The 21961-nt window shown below is 45.9% G+C and overlaps 1 protein-coding gene across 4 annotated transcripts in view; it reads left to right on the forward strand.

The window, feature by feature from the left end:
• The first annotated feature begins 9673 nt into the window (after positions 1-9673).
• nub1 (negative regulator of ubiquitin-like proteins 1) overlaps positions 9674-21961 on the forward strand; it is a 33475-nt gene continuing 21187 nt past the window's right edge. For 2 of the 4 annotated variants that reach the window (XM_078231838.1, XM_078231840.1), the window contains exons 1-5: positions 9674-9781; positions 15426-15555; positions 17737-17895; positions 20450-20517; positions 21106-21176. In XM_078231838.1, the coding sequence (XP_078087964.1) occupies positions 15427-15555; positions 17737-17895; positions 20450-20517; positions 21106-21176 (427 nt within the window). In that variant the 5' untranslated portion in view covers positions 9674-9781; position 15426. Of the gene's footprint in view, positions 9782-15422; positions 15556-17736; positions 17896-20449; positions 20518-21105; positions 21177-21961 lie in introns of all 4 variants that reach the window. The other 2 variants (XM_078231839.1, XM_078231841.1) reach the window with 1 other exon arrangement.

The raw sequence follows: 21961 nt of genomic DNA on the forward strand, positions 1-21961 counted from the left end.
GGTCTTTGTTCTTTGAAAGTGCAAACTCCACGCAGACAGTGACCCAAGCTGGGAATCGAACCCAGGTCTCTGGTGCTGTGAGGCAGCAGTGCTAACTACTGTAATAACTGTAAACATTGCTGCTAGTTCATACCTGAACACTCGAAGCACAAACAAATTCAAGCCACATTTATGCAACCTGTGCCCTAATAAATTAACCCTTTAAGGCAAAGTATTATTTTGGAAAATTTTCACTGTTCCCTTTTCAAAGTTTGTCTAGCTTTACTGAGGTGTGGTACCAGCATTGCATACAATAAATACTCCAGGGTTTGACCAAGGTTAACAATCAAGGCTATTCAATAACCATTTTGACGAACTCTCATTTTGAAGATCTTCATATTGTCTCTTGTGATAAGTTTTGGTAATACTATTTCACAATCTTAGAAGTGAGTCAGGGCTGTGGGGAAATAACAGGGGCAGTTGGACTAAATTGGATAGCTCTGTTAAAGATCTGGCACAAACACAATGGATGCAGAGGAAATATTTTCCACTTGGGGGAAAGTCCAAAACGAGAGGTCATAAATATAAGATGGCTACTAATAAATCCAGGAGGAAATTCAGGAGAAACTTCTTCACCAAAAGAGTGGTAAGGATGTGAATCATCTAAGAGTCATAGAGGTTTACAGCATGGAAACAGGCCCTTCGGCCCAACTTGTCAATGCTGCCCTTTTTTTTTAAACCCCTAAGCTAGTCCCAAATGCCCGTATTTGGCCCATATCCCTCTGTAGCCATCTTACCCATGTAACTGTCTAAATGCTTTTTAAAAGACAAAATTGTACCCGCCTCTAGAATCATAGAATCATAGAATCCCTACAGTGCAGAAGGAGGCCATTCGGCCCATCGAGTCTGCACCGACCACAATCCCACCCAGGCCCTACCCCCACATATTTTACCCGCTAATCCCTCTAACCTACGCATTCCAGGACACTAAGGGCAATTTTTAGCATGGTCAATCAACCTAACCCGCACATCTTTGGACTGTGGGAGGAAACCGGAGCACCCGGAGGAAACCCACGCAGACATGAGGAGAATGTGCAAACTCCACACAGACAGTGACCCAAGCCGGGAATCGAACCCAGGTCCCTGGAGCTGTGAAGCAGCAGTGCTAACCACTGTGCTACCGTGCCGCCCTCTACTACTACCTCTGGCAGTTTGTTCCAGACACGCACCACCCTCTGTGTGAAAAAATTGCCCCTCTGGACACTTTTTTGTATCTCTCCCCTCTCACATTAAACCTATGCCCTCTAGTTTTAGACTCGGCTACCTTTTGGAAAATGTATTGACTATCTAGCTGATCTATGCCCCTTATTATTTTATAGACCTCTGTAAGATCACCCCTCAGCCTTCTACGCTCCAGAGAAAAAAGTCCCAGTCTATCCAGCCTCTCCTTATAACTCAAACCACCCAGTCCCAGTAGCATCCTAGTAAATCTTTTCTGCACTCTTTCTAGTTTAATAATATTCTTTCTATAATAGGGTGACCAGAACTGTACACAGTATTCCAAGTGTGGCCTTACCAATGTCTTGTACAGAGGAGCAGGGAAGCTAGATAAACAATGAGGGAGAAAGAAATTGAAGAATATACTGATAGGATTAGATGAAGAGAGGTGGGAGGAGGCTTGAGTGGAGCATAAACAAGAATGTAGATAAAGCAGATTACTGCGGGTGCTGGAGTCTGAAACAAAAACAGAAAATGCTGGAAAATTTCAGCAGGTCTGGCAACATCTGTGGAGAGAGAATAGAGTCAATGTTTCAAGTCTGGGGGCTGAAATTTCCCGTCTTGCCCGCCATGGGAATCGTAGTGGGCGGACAAGAACCATGCAAAGGTTTCAAAGAATCCCTATAGTGCCATTTGGCCCATCGAGTCTGAACCAATCACAATCCCACCCAGGCCCTGTAATCCCACATATTTACCCTCCTAATCCTCATGGCATTAAGGGTCAATTTATCATGGCCAATCCGCTTAACCTGCACATCTTTGGATTGTGGGAGGAAACCCGGAGGAAACCCATGCAGACACGGGGAGAACGTGTAAACTCCACAGACAGTGACTTGAGGCCGTTATTGGGTCCCCGATGTTGTGAGACAGCCATGCTAACCACTGTGCTACTGTGCCGAGGTTTATTGACATCGGGTGGGATTTTCTGGTTTCGGGGCGAGCATGGGCGGAAAATCTTTGTCAGAAGATGTGGCGATGCTGGCGTTGGACTGGGGTAGGCACAATAAGAAGTCCCACAAGAAGTGCAACAGGTTTATTTGGTAGCATGAGATTTTGGAGCGCTGCCCCTTCATCAGGTGAGTAGGGATTGGGTTCACAAACAGGGCATATATAGACAATGACTCAATTTACAAGATAATGGTTGGAATGCGAGTCTTAACAGATAATCAAGTCTTTACAGGTACAGCCAATGCAAGTGGAGAGAGGGTTAAGTACAGGTTAAAGAGGTGTGAATTGTCTCAAGCCAGGACAGTTAGTGAGATTTTGCAAGCCTAGGCAAGTCGTGGGGGTTACAGGTAATGAACCCATGTGTGCGGAACTTGGCTATCAGTTTCTGCTTGGCGATTCTGCATTGTCGTGCGTCTTGAAGGCCACCTTGGAGAACGCTTACCTAAAGATCAGAGGCTGAGTGCCCTTGACTGAAATCATAGAAACCCTACAGTACCGAAAGAGGCCATTCGGCCCATCGGGTCTGCACCGACCACAATCCCACCCAGGCCCTACCCCCATATCCCTACATATTTTACCCACTAATCCCTCTGTTGTAAACCACTGTTAGCTGTTATCTGTTGTGGTTAACCACCGTTAGTTAGTATCTGTTATTACCTGTATATGTGGCACATCCCTGCCGGCTCCGCCCAAGACTCCTCCCCCTGGTCCGGGTGTAAAGGCGATGGCTCCTCCCCCCTAGCCTTTAGTACGGACCAGATCACCGACAGGGATGGCTCCAAGTTCTTGTTAATAAAAGCCTATTTGTTCTTGCATATAAACTAGTCTTTGCTTGATTGATGGTGCATCAATTTTATTTCCAAGATTTTAAAATGGAGCAGATGTTAAAACCTGACAGATTGAATCTGGATCCTCAAACTGTAGGAGCGTCAAACACGTTTGACCATTGGCTGAAATGCCTCGAAGACTACATCGATGCCTCCGCTGTTGTCATTTCGGATGCCGACAAACTACGAGTGCTCTGCGGCCGGGTAAGCGACGTAGTATATTCTACGATTCGGGATGCAGAAAATTACAAGGACGCCATTGAACTTTTAAAGGGCCAGTATAATAAATGGCCTAATGAAGTCTACGCGAGACATCTCCTAGCTACGCGCAGACGGCAGCCAGGAGAATCGGTTGACCAATTCCTGCGCACGTTGCAACTGCTTGGCCGGAACTGCAACTGCAAGACTGTGACTGCCATCCAATACACAGAGAGCGGCACGGTAGCACAGTGGTTAGCACTGCTGCTTCACAGCTCCAGGGTCCCGGGTTCGATTCCCGGCTTGGGTCACTATCTGTGTGGAGTTTGCACATTCTCCTCGTGTCTGCGTGGGTTTCCTCCGGGTGCTCCGGTTTCCTCCCACAGTCCAAAGATGTGCGGGTTAGGTTAATTGGCCAGGTTAAAAAAATTGCTCCTTAGAGTCCTGGGATGCGTAGGTTAGAGGGATTAGTGGGTAAAATATGTGGAGGTAGGGCCTGGGTGGGATTGTGGTCGGTGCAGACTCGATGGGCCGAATGGCCTCCTTCTGCACTGTAGGGTTTCTATGATTCTATGATTCTATGAGGACTTAATCATGGATGCCTTTGTCACGGGCATTGGGACGACCTATATCCGACAACGGATAATGGAACAGGGTGCGCTGGATTAAAGAAAACTGTGGAACTGGCCGAATCCTTAGAGGTGACCTCCCAATATCTCGAGGCCTACTCACCTGACCATGTGGGCACATCGTGGACACCGCAGCCGTCGCTACCCCTGTACTCGGGAGGGCCACAGACCTACGCCGCACCACGTCTCACCGGTGATCTGACCGCTGCAGCAGCCTCTGGAGGCCCGAAGTGCTACTTCTGCAGCCTGGGTAAGCACCCCCGACAACGCTGCCCGGCGAGGGAGTCGTTCTGCTCCGCATGTGGGAAGAAGGGACACTATGCCAAAGTCTGCCGTAAGTCCATTTCCAAATCCACAAGCGCCGCGTGTGACCCACGGGGGCTGCCATCTTGGACGACCCTGGCCGCGTGCGACCCACGGGGGCGCCATCTTGGACGGCCCCGGCCACGTGCGACCCGCGGGGGCCGCCATCTTGGACAACTCCGGCCGCGTGCGACCCGCGGGGGCCGCCATCTTGGACAACTTCGGCCACGAGCGACCAGCAGGGGCCGCCATCTTGGACAACTTCGGCCACGAGCGACCAGCAGGGGCCGCCATCTCCTACCTAATCAGCCCCCTATGACTATCTGCAAAATCCAACGGTGGCGTCGGTTACCCTGGACCAGTCCAAGCCTCACCGACTCGCCAAGTCCATGATGGACATCGAGGTAAACGGGCACGTGGAGCATTGTTTGTCTGACAGTGGGAGTACGGAGAGCTTCATTCACCCTGATATGGTGAGTCGATACGCCCTTTCCGTGCAGCCTGTCAAGCAAACGATCTCCATGGCATCGCAGTCCCGCTCTGTAAATGTCCTTGGGTACTGCGTGGTGACCCTGAAGGTGCGGGGCACAGTATACAAGAACTTCAGGCTCCTCGTGCTGCCGCATCTCTGCGCTGCTGTACTCCTGGGGCTAGATTTCATGACCCATCTGAAGAGTGTCACCATACTGTATAATGGGCCTTTTGCCCTGCTCTCCGTCTGCAATCAGCGACATCTAAATTGCCCACCGCGGAGCACCTGTAGTCTCTCGACCCTTAAAATCGCCCCTCCCTCCTGGTTTGCAAATCTCACTGCTGACTGCAAGCCCATCGCCACCAAGAGCAGGCGGTATAGTGCTGTAGACAGGGCCTTTATCAGGTCCGAAGTCCAGTGGCTCCTCAAGGAAGGGATCATCCAGGCCAGTACCAGCCCCTGGAGAGCACAAGTGGTAGTCGTTAAGACTGGGGAGAAACACAGAATGGTCATTGACTACAGTCAGACCATTAATCGATACACGCAGCTGGACGCGTACCCTCTTCTGACATGGTCAATCAGATTGTACAATATCGGGTGTTCTCCACCATTGACTTGAAGTCGGCATACCACCAGCTCCCTATCCGCCCGGAGGACCGCCAATATACGGCTTTCAAGGCGGATGGTCACCTTTACCACTTCCTTAGGGTCCCTTTTGGCGTCACCAATTTGGTTTTCCAGCGTGAAATGGACCGAATGGTAGACCAGAACGGGCTGCGGGCCACCTTCCCGGACCTGGATAACGCCACCATCTGCGGCCATGATCAGCAGGACCACGATGCCAACCTCCACAGATTCCTGCACACGGCTAGCCTCCTTAACCTGACCTACAATAAGGAGAAGTGCGTATTCTGTACACACCGCCTCGCCATCCTCAGGTATGTAGTGGAGAATGGAGTCATCGGCCCCGATCCCGACCGTATGCGTCCCCTCCTGGAACTTCCCCTCTCCACTAGCCTCAAAGCACTGAGAAGATGCCTGGGTTTCTTCTCGTACTATGCACAGTGGGTCCCCAACTATGCGGATAAAGCCCGTCCGCTCATAAAATCCACCTCTTTTCCCCTGACGGCAGAGGCCCGTCTGGCCTTCGACGCATCAAAGCTGACATCGCGAAGGCCACGATGCACGCTATAGACGAATCCACCCCATTTCAAGTGGAGAGCGATGCGTCTGACTTCGCCCTCGCCGCCACCCTTAACCAGGCAGGCAGACCCGTGGCCTTCTTTTCACGAACCCTCCAAGGCCCCGAAATTCGACACTCCTCTGTCGAAAAGGAGGCCCAAGCCATAGTGGAAGCTGTACGGCACTGGCGCCACTATTTAGCTGGTAGACGGTTCACACTACGCACGGACCAATGATCCATTGCCTTCATGTTCAACAATACGCAGCAGGGCAAGATCAAGAACGACAAGATATTACGGTGGAGGATCGAACTCTCCACCTACAATTACGATATCTTGTATCGGCCCGGGAAGCTCAATGAGCCACCTGATGCCCTGTCCCGTGGAACATGTGCCAGTGTGCAGGTGGACCGGTTACAGGCTCTCCACAATGACCTCTGCCACCCGGGGGTCACCAGGTTTTTTCACTTCATTAGAGCCCGTAACCTGCCCTACTCCGTTGAGGATGTCAGGTCTATAACTCGAATTTGCCAGGTCTGCGCGGAATGCAAGCCGCACTTCTACCGACCAGACAGGGCACACCTCATAAAAGCCACCCGCCCCTTTGAACGCCTAAGCATTGACTTCAAAGGCCCCCTCCCCTCATCTGATCGCAACATACACTTCCTCAATGTCATTGACGAGTACTCACGTTTCCCCTTCGCTATTCCCTGCACAGATATGTCCGCGGCCACGGTCATCAGGGCCCTGCGCAGCCTCTTCACCCTGTTCGGTTTCCCTAGCTATATCCATAGCGACCGGGGATCCTCCTTCATGAGTGATGAACTGCGACGGTACCTGCTCTCCAAAGGTATAGCCTCGAGTAGGACTACTAGCTACAACCCCCGGGGAAACGGACAGGTTGAGAGAGAAAACGCAACAGTCTGGAAGACCGTTTTACGAGCGCTACGGTCTAAAGGCCTTCCAGTCTCCCGCTGGCAAGAGGTCCTACCGGAGGCACTACACTCCATTAGGTCCCTCCTGTGCACGGCAACCAATGCCACCCCCCACGAACGGATGTTTGTGTTCCCCAGGAAGTCTTCCTCGGGGACTTCACTCCCGTCATGGCTGGCATACCCGGGCCCTGTCCTGCTTCGGAAGCATGTCAGGACCTGTAAGTCTGACCCCCTGGTCGAAAGGGTTCAACTCCTCCATGCCAACCCCCAGTACGCCTATGTGGCGTACTCCGATGGGCGGGAGGACACGGTATCTATCCGAGACCTAGCACCCGCAGGTGACTCAGGGACCACTATGGCCCCTAACCCCTCACCTCCAATCCCCAACGTTGTCCCTACCACATCAGAACCACTATTCACTCCTCTCACCCCTGTATACAGCTCGCCTGAGCCCCAGGAGTCGCCACCACGCACTCGACGATCGGAAGAGACTACTGATGACAACAACGTCCTGGCGCTTGAAACAACACCGCAGCCACCTGAACTTACATCGGAACCGGCACTACAGCGGTCGCAGCGGCAGAGCAAGCCTCCAGGTGGACTGAACCTGTAAATATTGTTCATTCTGCCTCACCCCCGATGGACTCTTTTTTAAACAGGGGGTGGCTGTGATAAACCGCTGTTATCTGTTGTGGTTAACCACTGTTAGTTAGTATCTGTTATTATCTGTATATGTGGCACATCCCTGCCGGCTCCGCCCAAGACTCCTCCCCCTGGTCCAGGTATAAAGGCGATGGGTCCTCCCCCTAGCCTTTAGTACAGACCAGATCTCCGACAGGGATGGCTCCAAGTTCTTGTTAATAAAAGTCTATTTGTTCATGCATACAAACTAGTCTTTGCTTGATTGATGGTGCATCACCCTCTAACCTACACACATCTCAAGACACTAAGGGGCAATTTTAGCGTGGCCAATCAACCTAACCCGCACATCCGACAGGAAGGGAACAGTCCTGCCTGGTGATTGTCGAGCAGCGTCCATTTATCCGTTGTCGTAGTGTCTGCATGGTCTCGCCGATGTACCGTGCCTCGGGACATGGCGGACAGAGTATCTTTTGTCGTCCAGTACTTCCCTGGAGCGGAGGAGCTATGACATCTTTTCCAGAGCCTTCAACATGTCATCAATGAAGACAAACATCTCGCCAAGGCCATCCCCACACCCCCACTACTTGCCTTCACCAACAGCACAACCTCAAACAGATCATTGTCCGCAGCAAACTACCCAGCCTTCAGGAGAACAGTGACCACGACACCACACAACCCTGCCACAGCAACCTCTGCAAGACATGCCGGATCATCAACACGGATGCCATCATCTCACGTGGGAACATCATCCACCAGGTACACAGTACATACTCTTGCAACTCGGCCAACGTTGTCAACTTGATACGCTGCAGGAAAGGATGTCCTGAGGCATGGAACATTGGGGAGACCATGCAGACGCTACGACAACGGATGAATGGACCCAATCCTCCACTCACCTGATGAAGGGGCAACGCTCCGAAAGCTCGTGCCACCAAATAAACCTGTTGGACTTTAACCTGGTGCTGTGAGACTTCTTACTGCATGAGAAGGGTTATAAAGAAGACCAGTTGGCCTTAATGGATTGTTTCTATGCTGTAGACTTTATCTATCTATGCAGCCCAGGATAGGCTGATTTTAGACCAGTGATTATGAACCAGGGTAGTCAGCATGGGAAAGTCATGTCTGACAAGATTGGATATTGAAGGAGTGCAAGAGGAATTTTTTTTAAATTGTGGGACATGGGCATCACTGGCTCGCCAGCATTTATTGCCCATCCCGAGTTGCCCTTGGAGGGCAATTGTGAATTTAGATGAGTGTGTCTAACCCAGGATGGAGAGCAGTGTTTGTAAGATTGGATAGACTGGGGCTGAAGGTCCTTCAATCTTCCCATTTGTCCAAATCAAACACTTGATTTAAGGTGAAGTGTCATAAATTTTAAAAACACGATGAGAAAAAGAATAATGAGTTTGTGTCATTTCCCCAATCCTGAGCGAAATGCAGCTTGGCCAATTAACTCAGCTATAAATGTGAGAACACCTCTGCGCTCCCGAGGGGGTCAGTATCCCAGAGAGGGAGGGGCTTGACAAGCGGGAGAGGCGGGGCCCGGACTGGATACGTGGCCCGAATCGGGAGGGGCGTGTCCCTGGATCTGGGCGTGGCCTGTATTAGTGTAGGGGCTGGGCCTATGTGGAGGGGCTGGGCCTATGTGGAGGGGCGGGGCCAGGGAAGGGGGCGTTGCCAGTGTGGGTGAATGGGCGGGGCCTGATATGGGGCGGAATAGAGAAGGGGCGGGGCTTGGGACGACTCACGAAACGCCCTACCAACAGTTAGTTTCTAGATAGATTTCATACATTTCAAGCATCTGCCCTCTATCAACCGTTTTCCAATTTAAATGTTCCTGAAATAAAAACAGGCGGTGCTGAAAATACTCAACCGATCTGGCAGCGCCTGTGGAGAAGCAGAGCTAACCCTGTCAATCCACTCCTCATCGGCAATTAAGTCAACGGCGATGGCGCAAGCGGCCTGGAGGGTGGGCGGAGCCCGCAAGGTGTCAGTAGATTGAGCGGCCAGGACATGGGGCGGGGCGAATGAGGAAGGGGGCGGGGTGGGCGAGGAAGGGGGCGGGGCGAGTGAGGAAGGGACAACGAGGAAAGGGGGCGGGGAGAGTGAGGAAAGGGGGCGGGACGAGTGAGGAAAGGGGCGGGGAGAGTGGGGATGGAGCGTGGAGAGAGGGGAAGGGGGCGGGGTGAGTGGGGAAGGGGGCGGGGCTCACCAGCGTCACCGCGGCATCTGACGTCAGGATGTGCGGGAGGCCGCGTGATGAAATCCGCCATTGGGCCTGGGGGGGGCGGGGTCAGATGTCTAATATTACAACAACAACAACAACAGTGGGAGCGGAGTGCAGCGGCTGAGTGAGGGGATTCGGGACATACACACACGGAGACAGAGGGTAAGCACGGTCTGATAATATGGACGCCTGACCTTGTCCGGCTGTTGGTGGTGGGCCCGGGGATAAATCCGCTCTCCCCTGACCGTCGGGCTGCGGCCTCCCGCTCCGCACTGTAACGGTGGCTCATTGTTAACAATGGTCCCGGATAACGGGGCGGGGGAGCCGCACCGACCAGAGTCCCGAAGTCACTCGGGCAACGGCTTCAGCCCAGTGCTGGTGGCCGGGGGGCCTAACCCAGCATCAACTGTTTATCCACAGGCAGAGAAACCATCGCCTCCACTCTAACCTGTGACAACATCCCCCATTCCTGCAGAGGGAACAGAGCTAACATTGCTGTCACACCTGCTGAGGTTTTCCAGCACTTTCTCTTTTTCTTTCCGCTGTAATGCCCTTTTACCCATTTCTGCAGATCCACCCAGGGCTGCACAGCCCCGAGTTTAACTCCCACCTTGTCATCTTGTTAGATTGAGAATACAAAATGCTGTAAAATGTTCAACAGGACCGACCAGAGAAACCAAAACCACATCCAGCTCGACTGAGCGACTGTTGTGTTTTTGTTTCAGTCAATGTTGCCTCCTCACCGTCTCCAACACTTGAATGTTTGGGGTTCCTTTTGACCCTGGAATGATTAGTATTTTAAAGACTGTCCAGAGCTGTATATAACTTGCATACCAGTTAAATTATGTTTAATTCAGTATTTAATCACTCTTGGTTTTGGACATGATCAGAACTGTCTACCACTTCCAGCCCTTGAAAATTTAAACTTCAGGACCTTGGTCATGAGGTACTGCTTTTGTGGGGTTCTGATTTAACCGAGACACTGATTTAGTAAATGCATGATCATTGTGTGATTGATGGTAAGGGTCTAAGACCTGTGGATTGCAGAAAGATGACCAGAAAAGTGACCAGTGTAATTAATTCTGGGAAAGTGTAAGGGCAAATCATTTGGGGAGGACAGACAAGGCTAGGGGCTTACACAATGGTTATAGATGAGACTATATAGTTTTTAAAGTGATGGGTTGAATGACCAACTGTGTTGTAAATCTTGCTTTTTGACTGTGGTAAATCCTTCACTTGATCAGAATTTGTAAATATATTTTTTGGTCTACTAGCATATCAAATTTGAGCAAATTATCCAATATTCTGAAAATATTACTGAACATTATGTATAGAGGCTATAACTAGACAGCTGTGTAGTATTTGTCCTCCATCTGTCTTGGCAGTTTTATTACTTTATATTTTCTCGAACACTTCAACAGAGGAGAAGAAAATATCCTTTTGGTCAATCTCTGCATGACTGTGGCACTTGGGAGTGAGGGTAGTGGAGATTTCCTTACTGACCCAATCTTCTTCGAAAGAAACCAGCTAGCTTGATTAAAAATGAGGGCATTTTACATTGGCTCTATGAAAAGCTCACTTTTCTAACCTAACCTTTTATTTTCTAAAGTTTTAGAAAAAAAATCACTTTTTAATGTGTAAAAAGCACCCATAACTTACTTTTTAGATCAAGTTTTACAATTGTGTATGTGTCATGGAAATTTTGGTACCTATTAAGTTGAAAAGGTTACGTGGATGGGACCAGGCTCTCTCTCCTGTGATACCTCTGCAGGGAGGTTGCCTATTTTAAAACAAACTCCAGCTTCCTCCAGCGCCTAAACAGTTAAATGAAACTGAAAGCAAGGTGTGAACGTCTAAAATACCCAACACTGAAGATACTTTTTCTAATATTTAATCCCCTTTTCCTGTAATACTATAAATGAATAGTTGAGTCAATCATTTAGACACTACTTAATTTTTAAATTTTTTTTTCATGAGACTGCACACTTTTTATTGTCCATCCCTAATTGCTGTTGCGAAGATGGTGGTGAGCAGCCTATGATTTTGTCTATTAAACAATTTGACCAGCTTTTTCCTGTTTTTGATGCTAATTTACTTTACTATAAGTATCATGGATGACTGATTAATGACAAAGATAGGGACTGTTTGGTGTGAGGAATGTGCTGGAACTCCAGGCTGGGGGAATTACTTTTTCTGCACAAACTTTGTTTAACATAAGCATGAGATCATAATGCTGATTTAACAATTGGAAATCCCCATCTTTCAGATTCGAAAGTACAATAGACTGTAGTCCTGCACATCAACTTTATAGGTAACAAATTTATTTCCATGACACTTGTGCAATTGTAAAACTTGATCAGTGGTTCAAAAAGACAGCTTGTTGGCACCTTCTCAAGGGCAATTAGAGATGGCAATGAATGTTGGCCTAGCCAACAACACCAACATCCCAAGAAGGAGTAATTTTTTTAAAGCACCTCTTGGTGTAGCTCAGAACTGCTCTCCAGCATGGCAGTCTCTGCTGCGTTTACTGCAGAGGAAGATAGTGGGCTGAGAAGGTGCACAATTCACTGGCCTCTGGGCTGAGAAGGTGCACAATTCACTGGCCTCTGGGCTGAAAAGCTGCACAATTTACTGGCCCCTTTTTTTTTTCAATGGGCCCTCTTCTTGGCCAGCTGAGCTTTTTGTTTCTGAGCACCTCTTCCAATGTCCTTCTGAATAGTCAGTCTCCAGAGCTCCTAGCCATCAGCAGCTGTCTACCAGCTGTCAGTGTCAACATCCATCATCTTCATATCCTGCTTGCAGGTTTCCTTATCACAGCAGTATGGACATCCAGGAATGGACAGTTTGCAATACAGGTCTCTGGGCATCTAGTTGTCATAGAACATAGAACAGTAGAGCACAGAACAGGCCCTTCGGCCCACGATGTTGTGCCGAGCTTTATCTGAAACCAAGATCAAGCTATCCCATTCCCTATCATCCTGGTGCGCTCCATGTGCCTATCCAATAACCGCTTAAATGTTCCTAAAGTGTCTGACTCCACTATCACTGCAGGCAGTCCATTCCACACCCCAATCACTCTCTGCGTAAAGAACCTACCTCTGATATCCTTCCTATATCTCCCACCACGAACCCTATAGTTATGCCCCCTTGTAATAGCTCCATCCACCCGAGGAAATAGTCTTTGAACGTTCACTCTATCTATCCCCTTCATCATTTTATAAACCTCTATTAAGTCTCCCCTCAGCCTCCTCCGCTCCAGAGAGAACAGCCCTACTTAAAAAGGTGACATAACCCCACGGCTCTTCAGCATTTTCTCCTTGCCATCTCCCTCAACCTTTCCTCATAAGACCTACCCTCCAAACCAGGCAGCATCCTGGTAAATCTCCTCTGCACTCTTTCCAGCGCTTCCACATCCTTCTTATAGTGAGGTGACCAGAACTGCACACAATATTCCAAATGTGGTCTCACCAAGGTCCTGTACAGTTGCAGCATAACCCCACGGCTCTTAAACTCCAACCCCCTGTTAATAAAAGCTAACACACTATAGGCCTTCTTCACAGCTCTATCCACTTGAGTGGCAACCTTTAGAGATCTGTGGATATGGACCCCAAGATCTCTCTGTTCCTCCACAGTCTTCAGAACCCTACCTTTGACCCTGTAATCCACATTTAAATTAGTCCTACCAAAATGAATCACCTCACATTTATCATCTATTAGATGAATGTGCTGAGCCAGCATAGATATTGTTAGCTTAGCAATAAGTGTGTTGTCCATGCATCACCAAAGTAGAAGAGTGCGCTGAGGTTACAGGTTTGATAGACTCTCAGTTTGCTGTTCTCAGTTAGACCCTTTTACTCTTTGGAAATAGCAGCTGAAGATTTTGCAATCTGTGTGTTGATCTTGGCATCAATTGACAGATTGTTGGTGATTATGGAGCCTGGATATGTGAAACTAGTAACAACCTCCAGCCTCATGTTCTCAATGCTGTTGGATGGTGGCATGGTCCAGTTGTTGCCATCACATGGTGATGGTCAAACCAAATCTTTTACAGTCATTGGAGAGTCATTTTGCTACTGAAGATGTTCCATGGTATGGGATGCTAGTGCAGCATTGTCAGTGTAGACTAGAACAACTGAGGACTTGGTGCACCTTTGTCTTGGATCTCAGACAAGCAAGGTTGAATAGCTTCCCACCAGTTCTGGTATGTAAGTAGATACCCTCTGTAGATGACTTGAAGGCAGTAAAGAGAATGATGTGAGATAGAGTGTTGGTGTCAGAACACAACGCTCTTTGACCACACTGCAAGTCTCTGTTGATGTCCACTCGTAGGTGACCTTCTCCATCATCTCTTGGAAAGAGACAACATTCTCCCAATAGCTTAAATACTCTGCTTCAGCTCACATGGTGAGCCTTGGTGAGATCAATGAAGGTAACATCTAGTGGTCTCCTTTTGTTCATTGCATGTCTCTTGGAGCTGCAGGACTACAAAATGTAATGATATTGTCACTGGACCAGTAATCCAGAGACCCTGGGTAATGCTCTGGGGACCTGGGTTCGAATCCCATCAAAGCAGGTGGTGAAATTTAAATCCAAACAAATCTGGAATTAAAAGTCTGTATCTTTTAGGGAAGAAAATCTGCCACCTTGGTCGAGCCTTCATGTGACTCCAGATCCTTAGCAATGTGGTGAACTCTTAACAGCCCTAAGAAATGGCCTAGCAAGCCATTCAGTTCCCACGTCCCTTCAATAAATTTTTTAAAAACTGCATCATTGTCAGTATAGATTAGAGTAACTCCTGCGGACTTGGAGTACCTTTTGTCTTAGATCTTGCAAATGTAAATTATGATTCTCCAAACCCACACAGATCCATTCAGCCTCTGACAAGGGCAAATTATGCTTAACGGGGAGATGCCTCGATAGTTGCAATCCCTGTAGTTACAGTCTTTGCATCAGACATCCTGGGGTACAGACCCCTCTGTCCAGCAGAGACCAAGAAGTTTCTGCAGTTCTGGTTCGATGCAACTCAGGTGGTGTAGCATCAGCATCTGGAGCTTTGCCCATGACAAAGGAGTCATAGCTTCACTAAACCCCTCCACTGTGGGTGCAACATCCACAACAAAACTTCCTGAGTTTGTGTTTGACCTAGAATACAACTTGAGGTGGTGTTCCACCAATCCCTCTGATGATGCCTTTGTTTTCAGTGGAGCCGTTTTCTGATAGACCTGATGCCTTTTTGATCCTTTCATGTGTGCTACTAAGCATTCCCTGTGTCAAAGGATATCTGGATAGTCTAGCAGAGTTGTAGTCATGGGCATGCTACTTGGCAATCTGGACTTTACTTTCAGTAGTTTTAGTGCATTGTTTTCTTGCCTGCATCTTGTAATAATGAGAGCAGACCACTTGGCTTCAACAACAAGTTCCATCACAGCAATGTTAGCCTTGAACCAGTCTTTGTCCTGACTTAATCTGAGTTTGTTTATTTGGTTTGACCTAAAAAGAGGGCAGTGTCCTATATGTTAAGAGTGGTCTCATAGTATGTGTCTGAAATCAGTTTAATTGCTCGTTTAATGCCTATTGTACTTGTATTCCTAGATTATGTTGTATTAAAATTGAGAGACATTTTTAAAAATTACATGACCACTGACTGTGGGTTAACTTAATGGTCTGAATTCCCATGATCCTTTCCTCCAACTTGTACAATCTTCACTAATTGAACAGACAACCTTTTTTTTCTGAAAATGTTGGGCGTCAATGCAATGTGTTAATTGGAGGTTTTGTTTTGAAACTTTCCTTCCCCCTTTAGCAGAATGGCGACTGATGGCCCACCAGAGAATGTGGTTCAGGACCAAGTTAGGTCACTGCTGGAGAGCGAAAAGGTCAAACTTTGGGAGCCTCCTTACACGACAGAAAATAAATCTGCTTCACCAGAGCTAAAAGTACGGTACAAGATACATTGCAAGAAATATTTGCACTATGTAGTAACTAGCAGTGCATCAGATTTTTATGTTTTAGTTAGACTCTAGAGAGCAAATTGTCTGTGGTATTTTCCTCTTTTAGGCTACTTTGGTTCTGCTGTCTTAGCAATGCTGGATTCTGGCGTTTTAATAGTGTTTAAGTGTCTTTGGCATGTTTTATTACATTAAAGGTGCAATGTAAATTGTTGTGACTTATTGCCCCTGATCCCTACAAGGAAGAAAAAACTGGTTGCATCAGGGCAAATGTTCTTGCTATGTGGAATTTATGTTCTAAATGCTTTGAGACAAAGTTCTAGCATTGATCTAATTTGATATGAATGCAGAAAATGTTATTTTCTCTAATTATCCAATGTGTTTTATGATCTACATCATTTCTAAAAAGCGAATGAATCAAGATGGAAAATATCAATGGACTATTTGTTCACGTTAAGGCCTTGGTCTAACTGTTCAAATCTTCAAAACAGATTAAGAAAATTAGTGATTTCTTTTTTAAAAAACAAGCATTGCTGGTAGAAGCTGTTCCACTTTACAAATTATTAACATTCTACATGTCAAAATAAGCATTTTTTTACTTGGATCAAACCTGCTAGTGTTGAACATAACATCAGTGGAGTTTACAAAGTATCATGGGCAAGGACTTGGCAAGAGCTCAGATCCATTCTGCAGATTCTCATGGGATGAGGCACAGAAGGAATTTGATTATTGTCTAATAGCTATCTACTTTCAGAAGTAAGCTCCCAGCAGTTGAAGGTAGAAAATTCCAAATGACAGCAATAAAATTGCAAAACTTGACTAGTGTTAAATAAAACCAAATCTAATTCACTATAGCTGAAGGACAAGCATGTTGCTTTATACAACAATTTGATCAGCACCCATTCAGTTTAAGCTTTCCAGTGTATGTTCAGGACTGCGTTCAGCTTTGTAATTCACAAGACTTATAATGGGTGACAATTTACTGTCTATCCTGACAAACCAATATTGTTTCACTACAATTGTTAAAGTCCAGAAAACCAGGAACTGTTGTTGCCCCATCGAGGACAGTGTTTTAATAATGCATATGGTGTTTAATTGCATGATGCAGATCAGGAATACACTGCCTGAAAGAGTGGTGGAAGCAAATTCAGTATAGAAAATTGGATAAGTATTTGAGAAGTTTTTCCTGGCGAAGGCGAGAGGACCTGGGAACACGAGTAGTTAGCTCAACAAAGTTGGCTTAGATGACAGAATACTATAGTGCAGAAGAGGCCCTTTGGCCCATCGAGTCTCTACCGACGCATAAAAGGTCCTGACCTGCCCACCTATAGTGAATTAGATTTGGTTTTATTTAACACTGGTCAAGTTTTGCAATTTTATTGCTGTCTTTTGGAATTTTCTACCTTCAACTGCTGGGAGCTTACTTCTGAAAGTAGATAGGTATTAGGCAATAATCAAATTCCTTCTGTGTCTCATCTCATGAGAATCTGCAGAATGGATCCGAGCTCTTGCCAAGTCCTTGCCCATGATACTTTGTAAACTCCACTGATATGTTCAACACTCGCAGGCTTGATCCAAAGTAAAAAAAAAAAATGCTTATTTTGACATGTAGAATGTCAGCACCTTCCTTCCTTTTCTGTGCTGTATGATTCTATATAAATGAGTGTTTGGATGTGAGAGAAAGCGTTCAGACTGAAATTGATTTGGTTGTTAGTGCCATAAATGCACAGCTGGAACATGAAGTCCAGTGAGTAAACTGGGATTTTTTTTTCCTATTCAGATTCTCCTGTTTTCTACACTAGTTTTCAGGTCGGGTAGAGAAAATGCGTGGGTAATGTGTTAAAAAGTTTGAGCCAAATAATGTATTTACAGTATTCTGTTTGTTTAAAACATTTGGACGATGTTCTATACGTAATGAAAAGTGGCTTTGGTTCTGCTATTTAAGAGCAATCTTGATTATGAAGGTGCTGTTCAGTGCAATAGTGATGCGTTTTAGGAACTTGACATCTTCCAGAAAACCAGTTTGTCACTTGTTTGCTAGCTAGGCTTTGGTTAATCACTTGGCCCATACTTGGTTTAGTTATGTTAGCTTGTTGGTTCTGATGTGAATAATCAACTTCATACAGAGAATAAAAATAACCATCACTACTTTTCCCTATTCCAATCAAGGTCCTGGGTGAGAAGTATGCTTTACAGCTGTGCATTGATCTGGGTATGGTGGAAAATGTTCTTGAAAGTTTGAGATGTAATTCACTGCAAGGCCTAAGTGCAAAAAAGACATTTGAAGACACCGGACTTGCAACAATCCGCATCAATTATACCAGTCAAGTAAGTGACTTGTTGTTTTAATTGAACAACTCATTGATGAGCTCTGACCCGAAGAACAAAAATCAATAAAAAAGGAGCAAAATCTAGACGAGTGCCACACATTCCATCCAAGCCGAGACCAGCATTTGCTTCAATAGTTCTACTGAAGAAAGTTTTACAAAAAAAATTCTCCTTCAAATAAACTTGGTGCTCTAAGTGCACGCTGAGCGATTGCTGCTCCAGTAATGTGAAGATTTCTCAAGTAAAACTTATTTCCCTTGGAATCTGTGGCAATTGAATTCTAAATTGCAATTTTGATTTATGTGCCCAAAGCAAAGAATGCATAAATTATCGATGTGCTCTGTAACTATTAAAAAATAAATTAATAAATTTACATTCTATTAAGTCATTAAGTTGTGTTGTTGAGAGGCTGCAAAGGAATCTTTTTTTGAAGGGCCAGTGTGTAAAAGTGTTTCATAGTTATCCTGAGCAGCACTGTTTGCTTGAACTGCATGAAAACTGGGATGATTGCAATAAATGAAATGAATTGAGAAGCAATCTCAACCCAATAGCAAATCTCTTTTCCTCCCCTGTCCAAATTCCATTGCAAGCAAATTGGCTAGTGAGAGCTAAGCTATTGTTCTTGAATAGTAGGAAAAATTCTCAATTATAAATCAGTTTTTATGTTGCAAGGTTAGAGCAGTCTACATTAACTGACCCACACACCTTTTGGACTGTGGGACGAAAACGGAGCATCTGGAGGAAACCCACACAGACATGGGGAGAACATACAAACTCCTCGCAGAAAGTCACCCAAGGCTGGAATTAAACTCTATCCTTGGCACTGTGGCAGCTAATAAGTTTTAAGTTTATTTATCAGTGTCACAAGTAGGCTTACATTAATAAGTCAATGAAGTTAGTGTGATACTCCCCTTGTCGGCACACTCTGGTGTCTGTTCAGGTACAGTGAGTGAGAATGTAACATGACCAATGATGATTGATGAGGGTAGTGTAGTGGATGTTGTCTACATGGACTTCAGTAAGGCCTTTAACAAGGTGTCTCATGGCAGACTGGTGCAGAAGGTGAAGTCACGTGGGATCAGAGGTGAGCTGACAAGGTGGACACAAAACTGGCTCGGTCAAAAAAGACAGAGGGTAGCAGTGGAAGGGTGCGTTTCTGAATGGAGGGCTGTGACAAGTGGCATTCCTCAGGGGTCAGTGCTGGGAGCTTTGCTGATATGATTTGGAGGAAAATGTAACTGGTTTGATAAGTAAGTTTGCTGACGACACAAAGGTTGGTGGATTTGCAGATAGCGATGAGGACCATCAGAGGATAAAGCAGGATATAGATTGGTAGGAGACTTGGGCGGAGAGATGACAGATGGAGTTTAATCCGGACAAATGTGAGCTAATGCATTTTGGAAGGTCTAATACAGATAGGAAATATACAGTAAATGGCAGAACCCTTAAGAATATTGATAGGCAAAGGGATCAGGGTTGAAGAGTCAGGTGGAGAAGGTAGTCAAGGAGGCATACGGCATGCTTGCCTTCATCGGCCGGGGCATTGAGTTTAAAAATTGGCAAGTCATGTTGCAGCTTTATAGAACCTGAGTTAGGCCGCACTTGGAATATAGTGTTCAATTCTGGTAGCCACACTACCAGAAGGATGTGGAGGCTTTGGAGAGGGTACAGAAAAGATTTACCAGGATGTTGCCTGGTATGGAGGGCATTAGCTATGAGGAGAGGTTGGAGAATCTTGGTTTGTTCTCACTGGAATGACTGAGATTGAGGGCGATCTGATAGAAGTCTACAAGATTGAGGCATGGACAGAGTGGATAGTCAGAAGTTTTTTCCCAGGGTTGAAGAGTCAATTACTAGGGGGCACAAGTTTAAGGTGCGAGGGGCAAAGTTTAAAGGAGATGTACGAGGCAGATTTTTTTAGAGGTTGGTGGGTGCCTGGAACTTGTTGCCGGGGGAGATAGTGGAAGCGGATACGGTAGTGACTTTTAAGGGGCTTCTTGACAAATACATGAATAGGATGGAATAGAAGAATATGGTCCCCAGAAGCGTAGGGGGTTTTAGTTAAGTCGGGCAGCATAGTTGGTGCAGGCTTGGGGGGCCGAAGGGCCTGTTCCTGTGCTGTAATTTTCTTTGTTCTTTGTACCTAACCAGCATGAGTTTTCAGACTGCAGGAGGAAGCCCACGCAGATATGGGGAGAACATGTAGACTCCACCAGCCAGTGACCCAAGCTGGGAATCGAACCCGGATCTCTGGCCCTGTGTGGCAGCAGTGCTGACTACAGCGCCACCATACTGTTCTTAATGTAGTTGTTGACTACATTATTACCCACTAAGTCATAGTGTAGAGTGGGATTTCTTCTTGCTTTCATTAGTATGCCTAACCTCGAGTACAACTGATTAGACCATTAGACCGTTTTATACAGCTGACTTGCAGTCAAAAGGAACTGATTTTAAACTGACCTTTTTAGTCACTGGCAGTTTTCGTTAAAACTTGTTCCAATTTGTTGTTTAGAGCATATTGTAATTTGAAGACGTATTGTTTTTAATATTGCAGACAAAGCGAAAAGAGAAAACTAAGTTGACAACTAAACTAAACATTTCAGCTAAAGATCTAAGAACTGAGTAAGTCCTGCACATCTCTTGTGTTGTGAGGAATTGAACTGAGTGATTATGTTCCAATCTTAAACTGATGTGATTTCTGCCATCGATTAGCTTTTACACTCATTCGAAAGAGAGTTCACATTTTAAGTCTCTTAATACTTGCCACAAATAATTTGATTAGCATACATTTGAATGTAAAAATAGAAATGTAATACAAAGAAGGATTATTCTCTGGATTTGGGCATTGCTAGAAAGTCCAATATTTATTGCTGGTTGCACAGATGTTACACAGGCTATTGATAAATGGACTGTAAGCTCCCATTGGAGTCGATTGATTAATGTTTACACTTGGACTGTGCTGGAAAATAACTGCACACTGAAATATAATTTAGAAACTGAGGGTTCTGCACATTAACCTCAAAATGCCAAAAAGCGAGCCAAATGTTTTTAAAATACCTGTCTTGTACACATGATGGCTATGTTTTCATTCATTCATAGGATGGACTGAGGGAGACTGGGTTCTATTTGAAAATAATTCTATTATTCTTGCAGTCATCCATTTTTCTATGAAAATTGCATCTTCTTGATTGTATTTTCCTCATTGTACAGAATTGCAAAATTGACTGGAATGAATGAAGAGCACGTTAAACTCATCATGAACTCCAAAGTTCTTAAAATGGGTGAGTAGGTTACCATAATAGTGCTATTTTCTAGCAGTAAGTCTGGAGAGAGCTCCATATTAACCTCCTTAGGATCCTTACCAAGGTCCTCCGAGTGGGTGACTTTCCTCTTGCTCATATCTCTGTCGCAATTGGAAACCCGAAGTAAACGGCAGTGACACCCTCGTATAGACTGCATGTTCACTCCGATAGATGTAATTCCCTAAATAATTGTGGCGCCTTTTAGGAAATTGTATTTCACTGATGTTGTAAACCTAGGAAGGCACAGTGGTTAGCACGGGTGCGACATTGCCAGGGACCCGGGTTCCATTCCGGCTTTGGGTGACTTTGTGTGGAGTTTGCATGTTCTCCCCATATCTGCGTGGGTTTCCTCCGGGTGCTCCAGTTTCCTCCCACAGTCCAAAAATGTGCTGGTTAGGTGGGTTAGCCATGGTAAATGCGTGGGGATAGGTTGGAGGGCAGGGCCTGGATAAGATGCTCTTTCAGAGTTGTAACGGACTCAAATGGTTGAGTGGCCTCTTTCTGCACTGTAAAGGTTCTTTGGTACAGACTGAATCTAATCTTAACATTGCCGCAAGATTTCCCAAATCCACTTACTCTTGTTTACTTTTCATATTGCATTTTAATGTGACTAAATCAGAATTCAATCCCACCATTGATTATTTGGTTGATCTGAATAGTTAATGTGTTTCTACGTTATTTTCTGCGTGCTGTTTGATTTTATTTTTAAAAAAAATCAAAGCTGAGATCAATAATTCCAGGATTAGGGAAAATTCATCCAGTAT

This window comes from Mustelus asterias, chromosome 2, assembly GCF_964213995.1.
Source record: "Mustelus asterias chromosome 2, sMusAst1.hap1.1, whole genome shotgun sequence".
Classification (NCBI taxonomy): Eukaryota; Metazoa; Chordata; class Chondrichthyes; order Carcharhiniformes; family Triakidae; genus Mustelus; species Mustelus asterias.